This window comes from Perna viridis, chromosome 13 (genome assembly GCF_037379345.1).
Source record: "Perna viridis isolate PV_CMFRI_1.1 ecotype Kerala chromosome 13, ASM3737934v1, whole genome shotgun sequence".
Taxonomy (NCBI): Eukaryota; Metazoa; Mollusca; class Bivalvia; order Mytilida; family Mytilidae; genus Perna; species Perna viridis.
Window position 1 is genome coordinate 23,639,834 of NC_142457.1, and position 18,940 is coordinate 23,658,773.

Below are 18,940 nucleotides of genomic sequence, written 5' to 3' on the forward strand. Positions count from 1 at the left end.
TTCACCATAGATAGATCTCATCATTCTGAACACTTTTACCCTCTCAAAATTTGGCTTATCCTAACGGTTTTGGAGTTAGAAGTGAAAAAAAAAACAAATGTCTGAGGCCAATGTTCCATTTTTCCTAATGGCCGCCATGTTTTTTGCCAGATAAAAAATCCCCACATCAAGGAACATGCATACCAAATTTGGTTCCAACTGGTCAAGTAGTGCCAGAAAAGAAGAGTTTTGAAAATTGTTAACGACGATGGACGTCGATTTCAAGGGACGCCAAGTGATGGCAATAAACCAGGTGAGCTAAAAAAGAAGAGATTTACCGTGTTTGCTAACATTTTTTAAAAGATGGTACTTGTTTGCAAATGGTTGCTCCCTAAGATCGCATAAAATAAAAAACCAAAACAGAAAAACGGATCTACATCCCTAAAAATACTCCAAAAGGCGGTGGGGCTTGCGGTTGGTGCAGTCCTTTAGAACCCCTACATTTGTCTGTGAATTTATCACCTACAAATTAAAGGCATGCAAACAAACTCTACTATGAATAGAAACACTGTTTTATTGTCTTGATTTTTTGACAAAGCTATAAATAGCATTTTGTGCTTTTGACAAGCTATAAATAGCATACTTTTCAACATCTACATAATTCACATAAACTTGTACACATTTTCCCAGGCTTATAAAAATGGCATACTCTATAAAATGGTTACCAGGAAGGCAAGGACATCAATAAAATAAGAGAACTGTTCACCTGATATACTGGGGATCACTACAATATTTAAAATTTATTTAGTGTTACTTTAGCATATAATACAAATGTTTAAGTCATAAAATTGAATATGTAACAATCATTAATTAATACTGTTAAAATATTAAACATCCATTTTATACAGTATGCCAAAAAGTCACACATTTCTTCTGTTTATCATATGTCACACATCACTACACATATACATTACACACTCACACCAATATACACCAGATGTACACATACATACAAATAAATACAGGATAATTTCTACAATCTAAGGTCTAGATTTTCTTAACACTGTACAAATTGGTATAATATCACAATTTAGATATTTTATAATTGTAAAATTATCTTAAAATTATCTAACACAGATATTCTAGAAAATGACGGAAAAATGATGGAAAAAAGACATTAACCCTAAAGTGGAAAAAAATTGGGCATATTTTATAATTATACTAATACATGAGCAAGAATTTAAAATGCACGAATTTACCATATGCTCTGGAATTTTTAATGGAATGAAAGTAAGATCAATGGATTATTACAGCCCATATAATGATGATGTTCAGGGGATAAAGTTGGGTTTTCCAACAGATTAACTGACAATCACCTGATGAACTGTCAGTAACTTGACACCTGACACTTTCTATTATTCTATAAGCATTTAAGTCTATGGACAACTCATTGTCAGTTGTTAAAATCATTGCCAAATGCAGTTCATAAGTTGATAAATATTTAATCAAGGAAAGACAAACTCTATTCCATGAACATTATTATTGTATTCACTGTAAATTGATGCACATGTATAATGAACCTTTAAAATTGATTCTGGAATATACATTTGAACATTCTTAAAATGACCATACATCATAAGTTATGTATGAACTGGTTTCCTCTCAAGAAAAAATATTTTACAATGAGATACATCATTAAAATGATTAAATAGACATTTCTATTGCTGTGCACCAAGATAATAAGAGAAAAATTCCTACATTAAGACCATAACAAAAATCTGGAGATCAAGGTTTCATGATTTTACTTCAAATACAAATTCCTTCAAATGATATCACTATTAACTTGGGTATAAAATAAATTAAAAGCAAATTAGGTGCACCCTTTACATAGTGTTACACAAATCAGGTGCACCCTGTACATAGTGTTATACAAATCAGGTACACCCTGTATATAATGTTATACAAATCAGGTGCACCCTTTATATAATATTATATAATATAAATACATCCTTGAATAAGATAAGCTTTGCTAAGATTCTGAAGTAAAGATATGAACTGAAGTGAACCCTGATTGTAAGTTGCTATATACAAGAGAACAGAGTCCCTATATCAGATGATTCTGAACTAAACTGAAGTATAAAGGAATTTATATTTTAAGATTTGCAATGGAACAAAACATTTCAAAGTGTTTAAGTAACAAATCAAGTGTACTCTACAATTTCCCTTGAGTGCCTTATTAGAAAGCCAGAACATGAAGATGTTTATGTCCACCATGAACTAGAGGAAAGAGTAAAATCCACACAAACAATACTGTATGTGTAGTCATGAATAATGCATAAAGGTACCTGATTATGCAGGTAATCAAAATCTTTATAAACAGTCAAAATTACCTCAGAATTTGAGGTAAGGTATGAACAATCAAACACACCCTGATTATGTACCTGTGTATAGTTACTGTCATGTAATCCAGTGCACCATATTTAATGCATCAGAATATGTACTAAGACAAAAAATACCTCGGATAAACTATAAGCTATCTGTCAATATAAAGGTTTGAACAACTACCATCTCATAGAAAAGTGTCATGGAATATTTCATTTTCAGCTAGCACTACATGGACATGCTACAATCAGTTTTAATCAACCATGCAATTTTTATTTAATACAGGGTTACCAAGGTGCAAATTAAACATGCCAAAGGGTCGATAAATTTTAAAATCAGTATTTTTTGTTTAAATTTCAAAATATGCAGTAGAAAACCCAACTACATAAAATTAATTTTACTTTCAAACTTTATAATTGAAGAAAGTCTCAGTCAACATTTTTTTAAAAAAAAAAGGGGAGATTCCTAGGAGAAATTTTGCATGGTTTATTGAAACTGATGTAACTTTTCAAAATGTTTGCAAAAAATATATATATATATATAAAAAAAACTAAAACAAGGTTTTCTGAACAAGGTTTTAGAACTAAACATCAATGGTTTTGATTCTGATAAAAAAAAAACTAACAAAACAAACTAACACAATCTTTAACATTGTACAATCCACATTTGATCTCCAAAAAGGGGAGATAATTCTATTTGCACATTTTGCAATATTTTTTTGACTCTGTCTGCCTAACACAATACCCATCGTGTAGCAAATTAAACCTTTTCCATTATCCTGGAGTAAACTTATACCATCTGTTTTGGAAATCCAATATTGTTGGAAAGTTTCACAAAGTCTTGGAAAGGCCTTTTACATACAATGTAATTCACAACCAAAATCAAAAATCAAAAACACAAAAAAGTTAAAACAAAATATAATCGGGAAGATAGGGGAAAATGACAATTGTTGATTAAATTTTTTAAAAAGTTTGGCTAGCATTTTTTGAGTAACTATAATTGAAACTTGGAATGTAGGATGATTTTCAATGATTTAATATTATTTAATGGTAAGACTGATGTTAATAAAAATGTACCTTATTGCACAAACAAAAGTTCTTAACATGAAACTTAACACTTTAAAGTACAACTTCTTGTAAAACCAGGCAGGGCTGGATCCAGACACTTAGAAAAGTAGGGGTGCCACATTATTTGTGGGTGCCAAACCCCTTGCATTCCCCTCTGGATCTGCCACTGCCAGGCAGACTGTCAAGTTTATCAATTAAAGAGTATCAGAAAGGGTTTATATCCAACACCTTTTATTCTGCAAAAAACATGTATAATAAAAATTTATTGAATATTTATTAGTTCTGTAAGAACGAATTATCACCCAAACTAAGTATTATATTTGTTTTTGTTTCAAGAAAACATGAGTGAATAAGGGAGATAACCAAAGAAAGAAAAAAGTCTAAACAAATGCTATTCAATAGATTGTTTACATTTTAGTGACTATGGAATGAATTCCAAGTGAAAAATCTAGAAAATTTGTGATTAATTACAATTTTAAGCTTGAGATTGTCTTTATGAATAATTCACATGTTAATCATACTCGAAGTAGAGATGGAGTAAAACCACACTTTGTCCCTATAAAAAATTTCTGACTAAATCATATTCGAAGAAGAGATGGAGTAAAACCACAATTTGTCCCCATTAATAATTTCTGAGTTAACCATACTCAAAAAGAGATGGTGAATCCTGAGAAATATGATTCGCTTTAATTTCAGTTTCTTTCTGGTCCCTTATTTAAGTTACTAATAGGAGTTTCCTAACCATTTCTCTTAAAGAAATAATTGATAAAAAAAGGGTATAAGTCAGAAGTTGCAAAAAATTTCATGTTTTATAAAAAATCTTCAACAATGGTAAAATTTCAACTGAAATGATAAAGAAACAGTATTTTGTACATAGCCTGCCTAATTATAACAAAGAGTTGTACTAATACTTTTAAACACAAAATATTCATAATAACAATTCAGACCCTGATCACAGGAAAAATATAAAGAAAACAGTATCGACAGGAAATTTCTACAATTTATGACTAGAAGAAGTTGAAACAGGATCTTTGCAGAATTGCACCCACAAGAAAAATTTGAAAGTTCATCTATGTTCTAACTGAAGATACAAGTAATTTAAGTCATGTTTGATGCACTAAATTGTCAAATAATCTGAATGCTGACTGCATTTATTAACAATGTCAACTTGTTGTAGTTGTGTTGTATTCTATTTTTTTTTTTTAAATTGAATGTTCAAGGACTCCGTGTTCTAGGATTTTACTTTCCCCACACCCCAGGCAAGTGAAATTTTGTAGTGGGAAAGTCATTTATTATGTACCACTTTTCTTTTGGCAAATAAATTTCCTTTGAGTTTTTCAGCAAATAAAATAATAAAATTTTCAAAAATCCTATATTACTGAAGGTTTTCCACACTATGAACAGGTGGAAATGTAAAAATAACCTGAGCATGGGTGTATCCGAGTCCTATAAAAAAAAAAGGCAGATGAGTGCAAATTCTACATGGACTTCCTGTTTCAAGATCTTTTGACATGCTATAAGTTATGGTTGCCTTACAAGTTGTCTTGTTAAATTGTCAAGATGCAAGATAGAGTATATATTTATATATTGAACATCATTGTCACTAAAATGTTTTAAGTCATCACTGCATTTCCAGCTACGCTTCAAACACACAGATCAAGATCACAATGCTGTCAGACTTACCGATGCAGATTCTTCTTCGTTATTGTCCGAGGATGCACTATGATTTGTGGCGCCATCTGCACCGTTATTTATCAGAGTTCTAATATCACCATCTTGAACAAATTCATTAGGATTCCCGCTCGGCCCTGGAGCGTCACTTTTTGATTTTATAAGGGAACTTTTAAATCCTTCAAATAAGTTTTTCTTGTGTTTTGAAGCATCTCCACCAATCATAGGATTATTACATGAAGAAGTCAATTTGCTAAACTTTTCCTGGTCAAAATCTTTGTCGGTCTCTGTTGGAGAGTTAGGACATGATAATTTTGAACTATCTCCGATGCCATGGCAACCATGTTCAAAATGACCTTTGCTTGGAGGATTTGGTACAGATCGGCACCGAGAATATTTATTAGAATCCAATCCACTTAACCCGCCAGGTGGAGTTTGTGACCGGTCTTTCTTTGGGTGTGTCTGAGACTGAGTCTTCCTCAAAAATCCTTCCCTCGGAGTATGACCTAATTCAGGGGTAGACCTAAAAAATTAAAAATAGAATATCTTAAAATAATTATCAAATGTGACCTAATTCAGGGATTGACTTAGAAAATTTAAACATAACAGTACATAAAAAATAAGTTTTAGATATGGCCATGTCCACGGTAGTTCTAGAAAAATATAAACATAATTTTTATTCTAAAAGTAAATGACGCTATTCAAAGGTGCATACAGAAAACTAAAAATAGAAATTCTAAAAATAAATTGTACAGATTCCATTACCATTTTCAACCACTTTTTCCTCTATAGCATAATTTTCTGCTCAACCAATCAACATAAATAATTTAATGTAATTTTAATATCCCATTTTACACCCCTTCCTTGTAAGCAGTAAGATCATTTCAAAAGTACATGTATTAAATCAATCAAAACACTTGCATAAATAAAGTAGCACTCCAGCTAAGAATCATGCAAAAATGTGATTCATGGGTAAAAAGCCTACATATTTTTATTTTTGATATTTTGTTTGAATTGCCATAGTAAACAGAGATTAACATATGGTTTTTCATATAACTTGTTTTCATAAGAGATAAAAATTATATAGAATGCACTGTAGATTTCAAAATTGAGTGAGATAACTCTGTAAATGACACTGAAATACAATAGAATCTATTGGATTTTCAATGTTGATTATCTCCTAAGAGCAGGCAGATTTGAATGAATAATTACACATTTCATAGTATAGACCCATAAAACAACTTAATTACAAAAAAAATAAAAATATGTAGCCTTTTTTAGGTGTGTCACATTGTTCAGATTTTGCATGATTCTTACAAAGACAGCTACTTAATATTCACTCTTTTATTAGAGCAATAAATAATGTTTTTTTTTTTTTAGGTGTATCACATTGTTTAGATTTTGCATGATTCTTACAAAGACAGCTACTTAATACTCACTTTTTATTTGAGCAATAATTTTTTTTTATATTTTAAAATATGAACTGAAGAGCAACAGTTACAATCATTAGTAATGTAAAAAGTCAGGAATTTAATTAGATTTTAATGAACCAAAATTTTTCACTATTATCATAAGTTAACATATCAATGAAGATATTTTCAGTTGAATTTTACTTTAAAAAAGTTTCATTGAAGGAGTGATGCCATTAACTATAAAGTACAATGTATATAAAAAGCCAATACTTCAGAAAAAAAGATAATGGCTCTTTGGTAAAAAGAGGGTTGAAAATACTAAAATTCTTCAAAAAAGATAAGATGGTTGAAAATACATGCATAAGATAGTTTAAGTCCATACTTCAGCAAAAATAGGAAAGCTCTTCAGTGAAAGGTATGGAAAGTTTCTAGCGTGACAGGGTGCAGATAAAGTTTTTTTTTTTTAATGACATAAATGTAGCAAGTAGCTTTACTTCTCAAAAATATTGTTCATCAAAAATGTAGCAAGTATCTTTACTTCTCAGAAATGTTGTCCATTAAAAATTGTTATATTTTGTTATGGTGAATTATATATCCTTTGACCTACCAGATTTCACCACTATAAACAGAAAAAAATGGGCAGTAACTCATACCTGTTAAACTTTGGAACATTTCATGTAAGGGATTCTCCTCATTTACACTGTCTCATGTGGAAGATTTTTTTTAATGTAAAAGCAAATTTTTTATGTGAAAAATTCAATTATGTGTCAGTATCTGTAAGAATCAGGCAGTGGGTGAAACATGGTAAGAGAAAAGCCAACCATTTTGATAGTGTAATTTGACTATTTGCACCATCAGAATCAAGGAAAACAGACAAGATTTTCCATATCATGCTGATCTATTGAGTTATAGTTTCATTGAATGCACTGAAAAATGAACATTTCAAGGACAGATAACTCTGTCAAAAATCTATTTCTAAGATTCTGTTAAAAAATTTCTGTGCAAAGCCAGTGATGCAGAAATCAAAGAATGGTCTTAACCTTAACCTTGAGTGAGATGATATGAGTGATATTACATTGTCAGATCGGCGGGGTTTTGTCATGCATGTTTCTGATTTTTCCCATTTTGCCCGATTCTTATCAACACTAACACTTAGTTAATCATTAACCTCCCACAATCAAAAGAAACAATTCCAAATAATGTCTGACATTCAAAACTCACTGTTTACACTGCAGACAGTCTTCTAAGAAAATGCAAAAAACATTGCTAAGTTTGGAAAAAGCAAATGATTTCAGGAGTTTTCAAAGCCAGCAGCAACTGGTAAGAGAGGAAATGAATGTTGACCACAGCATGGAACAAGAGACAAAAGACAAGCAAAAAAATTAGGTTAGTGGCCTTAACCAAAGGGGAGATAATCTAGCAGAGAAAAAATAGAAAGTTTTTTCATAAAATGAATACATCTGGTTATATATAATAGTTTGTATTAGGTTAATTGTGTATAACATTCATACCGTTAACTTGACTGGAAATAAAAATTAAACATAAATATTAAAGAACGAAATAGAACAAGTAATTCAAAGTGAACAACAAAAAAATGAAAAGAACATGCATTTATGAAACACATAAAGTAAAACAGCAAAACTTCAAACAAAAAATATGACAAATATAACAAAGGTTAAAGTTCATGCAAATTTTCATATTTAAAAAAGAACTCAAAAGGTGAAAACATCAAATACAGATATGAGAGGTCAGACAGGTCATTCCATTTAGTGTCTGAAAAGGGGTTGTTGGTTAGTTGGTTGATATTTTTTTTTTTTATAAACTGATAAATTGCTATAGAATTAATTAAAAAATTGTGAACTTTTTCCAAGAACTTGGTCAAAAATAGTATAAAGAATTCACTACATAATTATGAACAGGATCAATTGATTTCCTGAAAGATAAGTTTAAACTGTACTAAAATTTTAACCCCTCATTCAGATATTTTTGGAATGATCCAGTATTATATATAAGACTTACGTTTCTTTCTTTACTTTATTTTGATACTCTATTGGTGATTGTAGTGCTGAAAAAAAAAGTATGATAAGTTAAAACGAGAAAACATGATTTAAAAGTAAGATCTGTTTGAATGTAGTTCTCCTGGCAACAAAAAATCTTCTTTATCAATAAAGTTAAAATACGAAGTTTAGAACTTAAAGAATCTGAAAGCTGGAGAGTGAATCTTGTTTTTACCCATATAGCAAATTGGTTCAACTAATTTTCAATTTGGAACAGCCACTTTTATACTCTGGTAATTGCTACCATATAAACCATAGCTACTCCTTCACAGAACATCTTGGTGAAAGGGAGACAACTCATGCCTATCTTCACTGCAACAACATAAATTAATTTTATTTTTGAGAAAGTTCTCATAAATATCTGTTATAAAATAAAATAAATGTTACCTCTAAGAAAGTCCCCTTGCATATCTAATAAAGATGTGATTTGTCTGGTCCATGTATGTTTGACAGCATCACTTGGAGCCTGTATCACAAATTTGGAGTCGGAACCTGGAGTTTTATTGATTAACATGAACCGCAATGGTTCCCCGTCCACTGTTTTGGTTAATGCCATATTATTAACCTATAAATAAAATAAATATAAGCTAGAAGAATGAACATGCTTCAGAAGGGAGACCTAGAGCAAGGGACACAACTCTTACAAATCATTGGAACTTATGTATTCAGCATTTTACATCAATCTCATGTAAACATCAAGTAACTTGGACAGATTTAATTCTGTGTCAAATAAAAGCTTGATAGGCTTTGGTTAAATTGAATATGGTACAAACATATCACTGATTTCAAAATTAATGTCCCTTACCATAGGTCTACCCCCTTAAGAAACAAATTCAAGGAAATAGTAGGGTATACATATCCACCTCTGAGACCTCCAATGAGGGAGATCTTTCTCATTAGGAAGTGGCCACAGGAGATTTTGTGTAGCATTTTTTTTCAAGAGTAACAATAAATATCTATTTATAACCTCCAATGGTATGATTTTACATTATTATATAGATAGCAGTGTATTATTGAATGTTCCCCGTGTAATAAATTCCGAAAAATCACACTATGAAATAAAATCAGTAATTTAACTCTCAGACTTTCTTGCACCAAAATGTCACAACTTTGATATCAATACGTCAATCATAGATTAAAAATTTCATGTTGAAAATATCAATAAAGTATGAAGAAAATCTATATAATAAATAGGATAATCAATTGGTTATTGTGAATAACCAAAATATGGTCACTCATGCCAAGAATGATTGAAGATTTAACACAAGCGCAGATCAAGTTCCGCTCACTTGTTAAATCTAGACATTCTTCGGCACTCGTGATATTATATGGTTATTCACTCTTTCCAAATAATTATGCTATTATTGTCCAACAAGGCTCTGTTGAGTTGAAATATATCAAAATTTTTACCTAAGAGTGCCTGAGAATTCATAGTTTTGCACTTTCTATTTTTATTATTATTTTTTTTTTGCAATCTCCAGTGTGATGCATGCAGTAACTCAAACGAATCAGCACACCACTAAATAAGTAGTAGCCTTTGTAAGAATCATGCAAATTCTGTAATATGTGATACACCCCCAAAAAGGCTACAATTTTTCATTTTTTTTATTAAGTTGCTTTATAGATCTACATGATTAAATGTATAATCATTCATTCCAATCTGTCTGCTCTTAGGAAAAAATCCATACTGAAAATCCAACAGCTTCTATTGCTATTTTAGTGTCATTTACAGATCTTTCTCCCTTAATTTTGAATTCTACAGTACATTCTATGTAAGAACAATAGTTATATGAAAGGCCACATGTATGGTAATTTCTGTTTACTAAAATCTTTTAAACAAAATATAAAAAATAAAAAATATGAATGCTTTCTACCCATGAATCCATTTTGCATGATTCTCATCTGGAGTGCTACTTAACAAAAAAAAAAAAAACCAAAAAAAAAACAAAAAAAAGACAAACGACTTGTTCTAATTGCCTGAAATTAGTTTCCTTGTTCTCACCTTAATACTATTTTTAAACACATAATTTGCATTTGACAAATTTCCTCCTCTCTTCTCAGAAACTTCACTAAATATAATTATTTGTTCAAACAAGAACACACGTCTCTCTTTAAATTTAGGTTGTGACTGTCCTTGAGTCAACTCTGATACCAATAATGTATCCTGGAGTAACAATTTCCCTTGAGCAGTTATCTTCCCCTGAATAAAAAAGGAAATAGAGTTTAATACACGAGAAATATTATGTCAATTATGTATTCCACAAAGAAAAGACTTTTACACATGGAGTTATAAATTAATTTGAGATACTGTAATCTGATTGGTTAAAATAATTTTGTTAGATCTCAATGGATAAAAAAAAATTATTGACATGCTCCTATTCAGTTAAATTCAGAGCTACTTTTCTCATGTTCAAAGATAAAAATATGTTTTAAAATTAATTTATAAGAATTGGCTATAATAAAAATTTTGTCTATTGAAAAATAACATAAATTTTCCATGTGCATATTTTGATTATTGCACTTTGCACAATAAACAATATGCACATGGAAAATTTATGTTATTTTTCAATAGACAAAATTTTTATTATAGCCAATTCTTAAATATTAGCAGTTTTTTCTTGTGTGAAAAAGTAGCAAAATCAATTTCATGGAAAAAATTCAGTTAGTTTAGAGTTTATCCTGACTGTGCAAATTGCAGATATGTCCTGCATTCAGAACAAAAACATTTTTTCCAATCAAACAGACCCTATTATTTTTTATTTATTATTTTATTATTGAAAAAAAAAATCTGAGCCAAAGTTTAAATGTGCCAGTTCTCAGAAGCAACAGTAAGCATGTCAGTCTATTTGAACACATTATTCTACTTCTGAGCCAACCATTTGTTACTCATACTTAGATATGCTGCATAATTGGCAGAGAAGCAGAATCTATCAATATTAAAGTCATTGTAATGACACTGCTGAGAAGCAATCAGACAACCTCTCACAACAAGGTACTTCCAGCATGATACATACAGAATAATGGCAGTTTTGAATTGGAGACAGAAAATATCACAGCAAGCCAAAAAAAGCAAGATGTAATGTATTATCAAGACATTCAAAACTGACTTTATTCTGTTTATCAGAGATGCCACAGTCAATATTAAGTAACACTGTGGCATTTTTTTAGTTTCACAGCAGTAGACAGAGATAGGAAATTATCAAGGAATAGGAAAAAAGATCAACAGAAAACTGTTGAGAAATCAAAACTTACATCAAATCCCTGTAGTCGTCCGACTTGCATCATATCATTGGCAGCCTTAGGAACAACACACATTACCTCCAAAGCTCTCTTCAGAGGTTTAGTGTCTTCACCAGCTCTTTCTGTGTATTTCTGAATATCCTAAAAAAAAAGAAGACAAAAGCTGGTTTACTAATGTTAAAAAGGTCAGAAGAAAAAAATGAATGCTTAATGGACTTAGACAAGTCATGCCTCATTTTCTTATCCTTAAGTGTAAGTTTTTCTAAGAATCAGGCAAATGGGAAAATCCAGAAACATGCAAGTCTAAACCCCACATATCTGACACTATAATTTCACTCAAGAATCCTTTCTCAATTTGAAAAGACCACTATTTGACCTCTGCATCTCTGCAAATTTTTGATAAAAAAGAGTTATCTGCCCTTGAAATGTTCATTTTCTGGGCATTTCAGTGAAATGATAAAACAATTTACTAAGATGATATAGAAAATCTTGTCTTTTTCTATGATTCTGATGGTGCAAATAGTTAAATTGCATTTTCAAAATGGTGTTTTTTTCATATCATGTTTCACCTACTGCCTGATTCTTACAGACTGACACTTAAGCTTTCCAACACAGATGTTTCGTCTTGAATGTGTATTTTTGTGTTCAACACTATTATTATCACTTTCATTTTTGAGGAAAAGAGGATCTTTAAAGAATTGATGAAGAAGTTAGGTTTGAACTTTTTAAAGATTCAAGTGGAGACAGAGGATAGCAGTTCCCACCTCATGACCCCCTATCCACCATCCTATACAAAGGGACCTCAGATATGACTAGACCAATATCAATCCAAATATATTTTTTTGGTTTTAAATTCCATTATCCTCTCACCAGTTAAATTCAATTCTGTTTCTTATATATTTTCTGGATACCAAAATGATATTCATGAGACGCTTGACTGCTTTCTATTTATATGAATGACACTCTTATTTCACCTACCCTGAGTAGAAGCTGATATTTCATGATCCTCTGTACAGGTTTTATAAGTATATCAGGCAACATCAACCTATGCCCTAATTTTTGTCGTATATCCTCAAATACATCAATGTATTCAGCAACAATGAACTCGGACTTGGGCTTATTTTCACAGTATTTTACATACATGTGTAATCGTCGCTCCTGCAAGTAGATAATTAAATTTTTAAGTAACTATAACTTTTTTGTCTTAATTTGTGGCATTCAACAGACATGGAATCACAAATCCTCAACAAGTTATCACACAAAACCAAGTGTCAACAGATGATGACAACTGCACCATAGCATCATATGATCACAAATCTTAAACATTTTATGCAGTTGTTGATGATCAAAAACAAATGTTACCTCCAGCTGATTTCTGTTTAATTTGTTAAGATAACAGGGAAAAAAATACTAGAAGCAACATTGTATACATTGACTTTTCTCTAGTTGTGACAGAAAAATTGGGATTTTGATAATGTGTGTTTTAAGGAGGGAGGCCTAGGGTAAGGGACATAACTCTTGAAATCAGTGATGTACTTGTATCTTGTTCAATTTCACCAAAGCATATCAAGCTTGCATTTTGAAACAGAATGAAATCAGTCCAAGTTACTTTGATGCCTAAATGACCATGATGTAAAATGCTGAATACATATATTCCAATATGATTTGTATGAGTTGTGTCCCCTACCCTAGGTCTACCTCCTTAAAGAACATGTTAAAATCTAAACTTTAATGATGAAAGTACAATGCAGGCAGCAGAAAATATGATATTATGGAAAAAAATTGGCAACTTTAAACACTCTCTTATAAAAATATAATGATCATCCTAAGAATGCAAGGGGCAAAAGTTTTCTCATTTTGTATGTTCACTTACATATCTAGTAAACAGGCCAGCTAGTTGGTTGACGTCATTACCACACTTCTCAACTTCTGGTAGAAAGTTCCTAAAATGACAAGAAATGCAAGTTCATTGATGTGGGGGTTTTGTGATGGTTGTCATGAGCTTGCAGATTGTTGCGGTGAGTCCATGTGCCCCATGAAAACTAATTTGTTCATTTTTGTGAGCAACTCCACAGATAATACTTGCCCTGCCCGTGCACCTGGTCTATGCTCCCAGTTTCAGGTGACATCCGAGTTGCTCATTTATTTTTGTTGCTTTGTATGTGTTGTTTTGGTTGTTTTTTGTTCTTTGTTGTATTTGTCTGTTTCCCGTGTCCGTCCTTTAACCCTAGGTTGCATTTTTGTGGTTTCCGATGAAATCTTGGTTCCCTTGATTACTCTTTCAAGTATTAGGTTAAGAAATAAAAAGCCACTTTGTCAGATGTTTTGAATAAGTCTGTACATTTTAAGAAAACCTGCTGAAATTCTTTTATTCGTTTTTTTTTTTTCAAGATTTTTTTAGATTATCTGTATGAAAATTATTGCATAATATGGAGGAATGTGTACCATGAACTTTAGTGCAAACATTTTATTCAAACATTCAATAATCAATACTAAAACATAAAGCATAATCCCTTTTTCTGTGTGCATCATGCATTATATAACATTTGAGGAAATATCAAATAATATTGATAATAACTGCATTTGTGTTTTGGTTTATTTTTTTAATCTTTATCTTGATAACTGGTAATTCAAAAAAAAAAAGGTCCAAGTTCATAAAAAAAAATTGTGTTTATTCTGAAATTTACTATGCTGCGCCAGATGGTGTTTTGAATAGCTGTATTTAAGGTATGACGGTTATATTGGTCTATGAGGAAATAACCTCAGTCATGTAGTGCACACTACATAACCTGCGGCATTGAGGTTATTTCAAATAGACTAAAAATATAATGGTCATTCCTTATAATTTAGTTTTGTAAAATTTAATGAATAAACCATTGAAAAAGGTTGATGACCTCAGTCATACACAAAATTTGGTCTACGATATGATGGACAAAATGTTTTATCCAATCAGAAAGCATGTTACTTCTGAAATTAAATAATTGCAAGATACTTTCAAGGGGAGATAATCTAACTTTTCAAGCAGTGCATGGACAGAAGAGATACTACACATTTTAGACATTTCAAAGTTAATACATTGGTTCTGAGTCTTTTTTCAATGAAAATAATCACGGAAGGGGAGGAATTTATTTTTACCTCTTTTATCCCCAAGATAGTGATGGAAGTGCTTTTTTCTTTGTTCAAAGTAAAAAAAAAATATTATGATGTAGGTATTTTTTTTGTATTATTGATATTGCAATAAAAATGGGTAATAAATTCATCTCAAGGGAGACAAATGAAGACCTAAGATCGTAGAATATTAGTTTGTAAAAGTCATGTTCTTTACACCTATTTTGTCCTCGTAAGCTGATCCATGAGTTACTCAACAATAGCAGCAATCACATACTTGTACAAGCAACTTATCAAAAGAAGTAACTGAATGAACATACTCTCTGTGCCAGTCATATATCTGGTGAATATTGCCAAACACTATTTTATCCTTCCCATGTAAATCTTCAGGCATCTCATGTTCCTTCAAATATTCCATGTAGCCCTGGAAAAAGAAAGATGCCAATTTGAATGCTGTGAAAGAACTAACATTTATTTGAAAGTATAAAGAATATGAAACTGGCTGCTGAGAAATGTATAAATTATGGAATATAAACAGCTTCATCAAACTAGTTACAGCAAGGGAAATAGTGAACTTCAGGAGATAGAGTTGGTCTTAAATAGAACCAATGACCATTAGCCGATGAACTGTGTTAGGAAGTTTACTGGGCAATTAAGGAGGTAGACCTAAGGTAAGGGACATAACTCATAAAATCTGGGATATGTTTGTATCATATTCAAATTCACCAAAGCCTTTCAAGCTTTCATTTGAAAGTGAAAGAAATTAATCCAAGTTACTTTGATGCTTACATGAGGTTGATGTAAAATGTTTAATACAAACTTTAAATGATTTGTAAGAGTTGTGTCCCTTACCTTAGGTATATCTCCTTAAGGAGATTTTTACTCCTGCAGTCTACAAGTATTTGAATCTGTGTCTGACAGAAATTTGTTAATTTTTCAGTTTACTTTCTGACACTATTCATCAAAGAATTGTCATTTAATCATGGGAAGGACAAACTCAATGCCCTGAACATCATAATTATATGTGTTATAAATCAAATGATGTCTTCAGCAATTTAGTGATCATATTTCAGCAATTCACCTCTACATCAGTTAATTTCACTCTTCCATTTATAGATTTTTTAACATTAGTTCCAATGGATTTCTATTTCTTTCTTGGATGGTTGGTATCACTTACCATTAGTTACATAAAATTAACAACTGTAAATAAAGACTATATTGTTTAATTATCACTATTTTGTTTAAAATCCCTTTGATCTTACTATATAATAAGTTTCAATCTCATGCCAGTCAATTGAGAATGAAAATTATCACTAGTGTCTATGTCCCCACGTGAAATACAAGCAACAGCGTAGGAATATTTGACGACCCAAGTAAGTGTCTGTTTGTTTATTGCGTATAAAATAATGGCTAATTTGTGGCAATATTTTCTAGTCTACAATGGAAAATGATTAAATACCATAACTTAAACAATAAGAATGAATAAATCCAAAAAATTATTCCAAAAATTTTAAACACATCCATCACAGTTAACCAATTTTTTTTCCCCAAAAAATGTGTATCACAGCTGCACAACACACATGACGTCACGTAGCACGTCACTGAAAAAATAGTCCCAACAGGAAATTTTGCAGCGCTAATAGAACTTACATATTTAGGTCAAGAAAAATGAAAATAAATGAAAACTAAAACCTTACAATTCAGCAAAACAGCGATAAACAGATTATCAAATATTTTTTCATCTCGCAGGAGTTTCTCATGCTCATTTTGTCTCGCGGCTGTCGGTGCAGCCGCTCAACGAGATCAGCATGAGAAACTCCCTCTCGTTGAAAAATATTAAAAATCTAATAGTAGCAGTCTTTGTAAGAATCATGCTAACTAGATATAGTAATACCTGTCAATAAATAAAATGGAAACTGAGCCATGACCTGCTTTCATAAAAAATCTCATATTGAGATTCTCTTCAAATCATTCCTCAACTCAAATTTCAATCAATCAGATCACCTAAAATTAAATGTTGGAGGAAAATATCAGGATTTGAGGAAATTCTCAACTTGAATTTTTTTTATGAAACCCTGACCCCTATACGCAAGTTTTTATTCAATTTTAACCTGTGTAATAAGAACACCTGCATACTCGCAGAGCAAGCACTTAGATCCATTGATGTTTGGTTCAGACAGGATTTATTGTATGTAGATAATTGATTTGTTTCTTTTATAAATATGATACCTCAATAATCAGGCCAAGATCTTTCACATAGTCTTTCTCTGTATCAATCAATTCTTGCATCACATAGCTACAACAACAAAAAATAAATAAATAAAAAATAAAAATAATCAACTGATCTGTGGGTCACTATAATATATCCAACAAATCATTCAAAGAAAAAAACTTCTTCTGTTTCTGAATCTGAGGCTAATTTTTCATCTAGCAAAAGTGACTTAGCAGTTTTGATTGTATCCAGTTGAAATTGTTTCAAACTATAGGACATTGTCTTAAACTAATCGATGGAAGTTACGTGTTAACTATATACAAGTGGAGATGATGTTATTTTAATAACTATTTTTGTAAGTGATTTCTTAATTGATCATTCACTGGCAGCTATTTTATGGCTTTCAAAACAAATAAGTAATCTTTAAGTGTGCAGTATGAACTTTTAATAGTTTAAAAGTCAGGATTATCTGCCACAGAACTGTTCTAATGCAGAGTATTTATTTACGGCATTGTATGAGAAAAGGGCAAGATAAATCAATTGATGGAAGCAACAAATGTCAATTTTACAGACTTGTGTTGTAATGTCCAAGCCTGAGTTGTTTTTGATTGAACACCACTGGCAGATTTTCCACGGCTCTCAAGATGAGTAAGTTACAAACAACTCCTAACCATATGCTCCCCTACTGCAACAAGAAAAGTAGAAGTGCAGAAGTCCAATAACTTCTATAAAGTTTGTCAACAAAAATGGTGGCATAATATGATCAACTACAAATGGTGACTAACAATCCAACAAAATCTCTTAAGTAGTTTCCTAAAAGTTATGTCCACAAGTGTGACGGGACAGATGGACGGACACAGACATACAGGACCCACCTCCTTTTCTGTCTGTATTGATCTCGCTTCTCCTCCGATATATCCTGAGATTGTTCTTCAGCAGTTTCTCCTCCTGATTCTGATGACAACTGATGATCAAACTGATTATCATGACATGGGTCCTACAAAAAAGTGAAGACAGATCTTCATAGTGTTTATCATACTGACAACACGCAATGGTCTCACTGACTATCAGGACCCATTATGTGTAAAACTCATAATCAAATTAATAGTAGCCGAAAATCTAAAATATCTATGATTAAGCTCAGAGGGCTAAATATAATATTGATCAGACAAAATTGGATGATGATGAAGAAATTTTACGTAAACCACATGTCTGAATACCAAAATGACATAACATAGACAAAAATTGAGAATACAAAAATCATCAAAGCTTCCTTAGGCTTTGAAATGATTAATATTGATCACTTGCACATCTTTATAAATTTGTACTTGTCAAATGTGGTTCAATTATTGGCATATAACTAAAATTGTGATGACATGTGTGTTATGAATTTCTAAGCTGTAATTCATCCTCAAATAAAACAAAGCCATAAAGTTCAGCTAATGATCTGTGTTGACGTCACAAAGCAACAATGTGACATAACACAGAATTCTCAAGTTACTATAAAATTCCAGAACAAATTTTATTAGGTACAAAGATGTGTACTAGATGACTTCAGAGTGGGTTATTTTAGCAGTTATAAAATTTTACCATTTTAGTAAGCCAATATATTGAGACATTTTCCAGGTTTATTTTCTCAAAATTCCAAAAAAAAAAATATCTACGCCTCCTTAATTTAGTACAGAAAAACTCCAGAATCATGAAGGTATACTATACTGATAGGTTACAATGACTCTATTCATATTAACATGATCAACCCATTTACCTTTTAAAGAGCTGATTAAGAATGATTAAGAAAAAAAAATTAAAATC

General features: G+C 31.2%; 1 protein-coding gene across 3 annotated transcripts in view; it reads right to left on the reverse strand.

Annotated features, from left to right (window-relative positions):
* Nucleotides 1–18,940, reverse strand: part of LOC148600061 (triple functional domain protein-like) — a 210,575-nt gene that overhangs the window by 23,545 nt on the left and 168,090 nt on the right. For 2 of the 3 annotated variants that reach the window (XM_088558975.1, XM_088558976.1), the window contains 10 exons: nucleotides 18,004–18,125; nucleotides 17,146–17,212; nucleotides 15,237–15,340; nucleotides 13,682–13,751; nucleotides 12,787–12,966; nucleotides 11,821–11,949; nucleotides 10,571–10,768; nucleotides 8,956–9,133; nucleotides 8,531–8,576; nucleotides 5,112–5,622 (listed from right to left, as the gene is read on the reverse strand). In XM_088558975.1, coding sequence (XP_088415101.1) covers nucleotides 5,112–5,622; nucleotides 8,531–8,576; nucleotides 8,956–9,133; nucleotides 10,571–10,768; nucleotides 11,821–11,949; nucleotides 12,787–12,966; nucleotides 13,682–13,751; nucleotides 15,237–15,340; nucleotides 17,146–17,212; nucleotides 18,004–18,125 — 1,605 coding nt within the window. Of the gene's footprint in view, nucleotides 1–5,111; nucleotides 5,623–8,022; nucleotides 8,034–8,530; nucleotides 8,577–8,955; nucleotides 9,134–10,570; nucleotides 10,769–11,820; nucleotides 11,950–12,786; nucleotides 12,967–13,681; nucleotides 13,752–15,236; nucleotides 15,341–17,145; nucleotides 17,213–18,003; nucleotides 18,126–18,940 lie in introns of those variants that run through there. The other variant, XM_088558978.1, reaches the window with a different exon arrangement.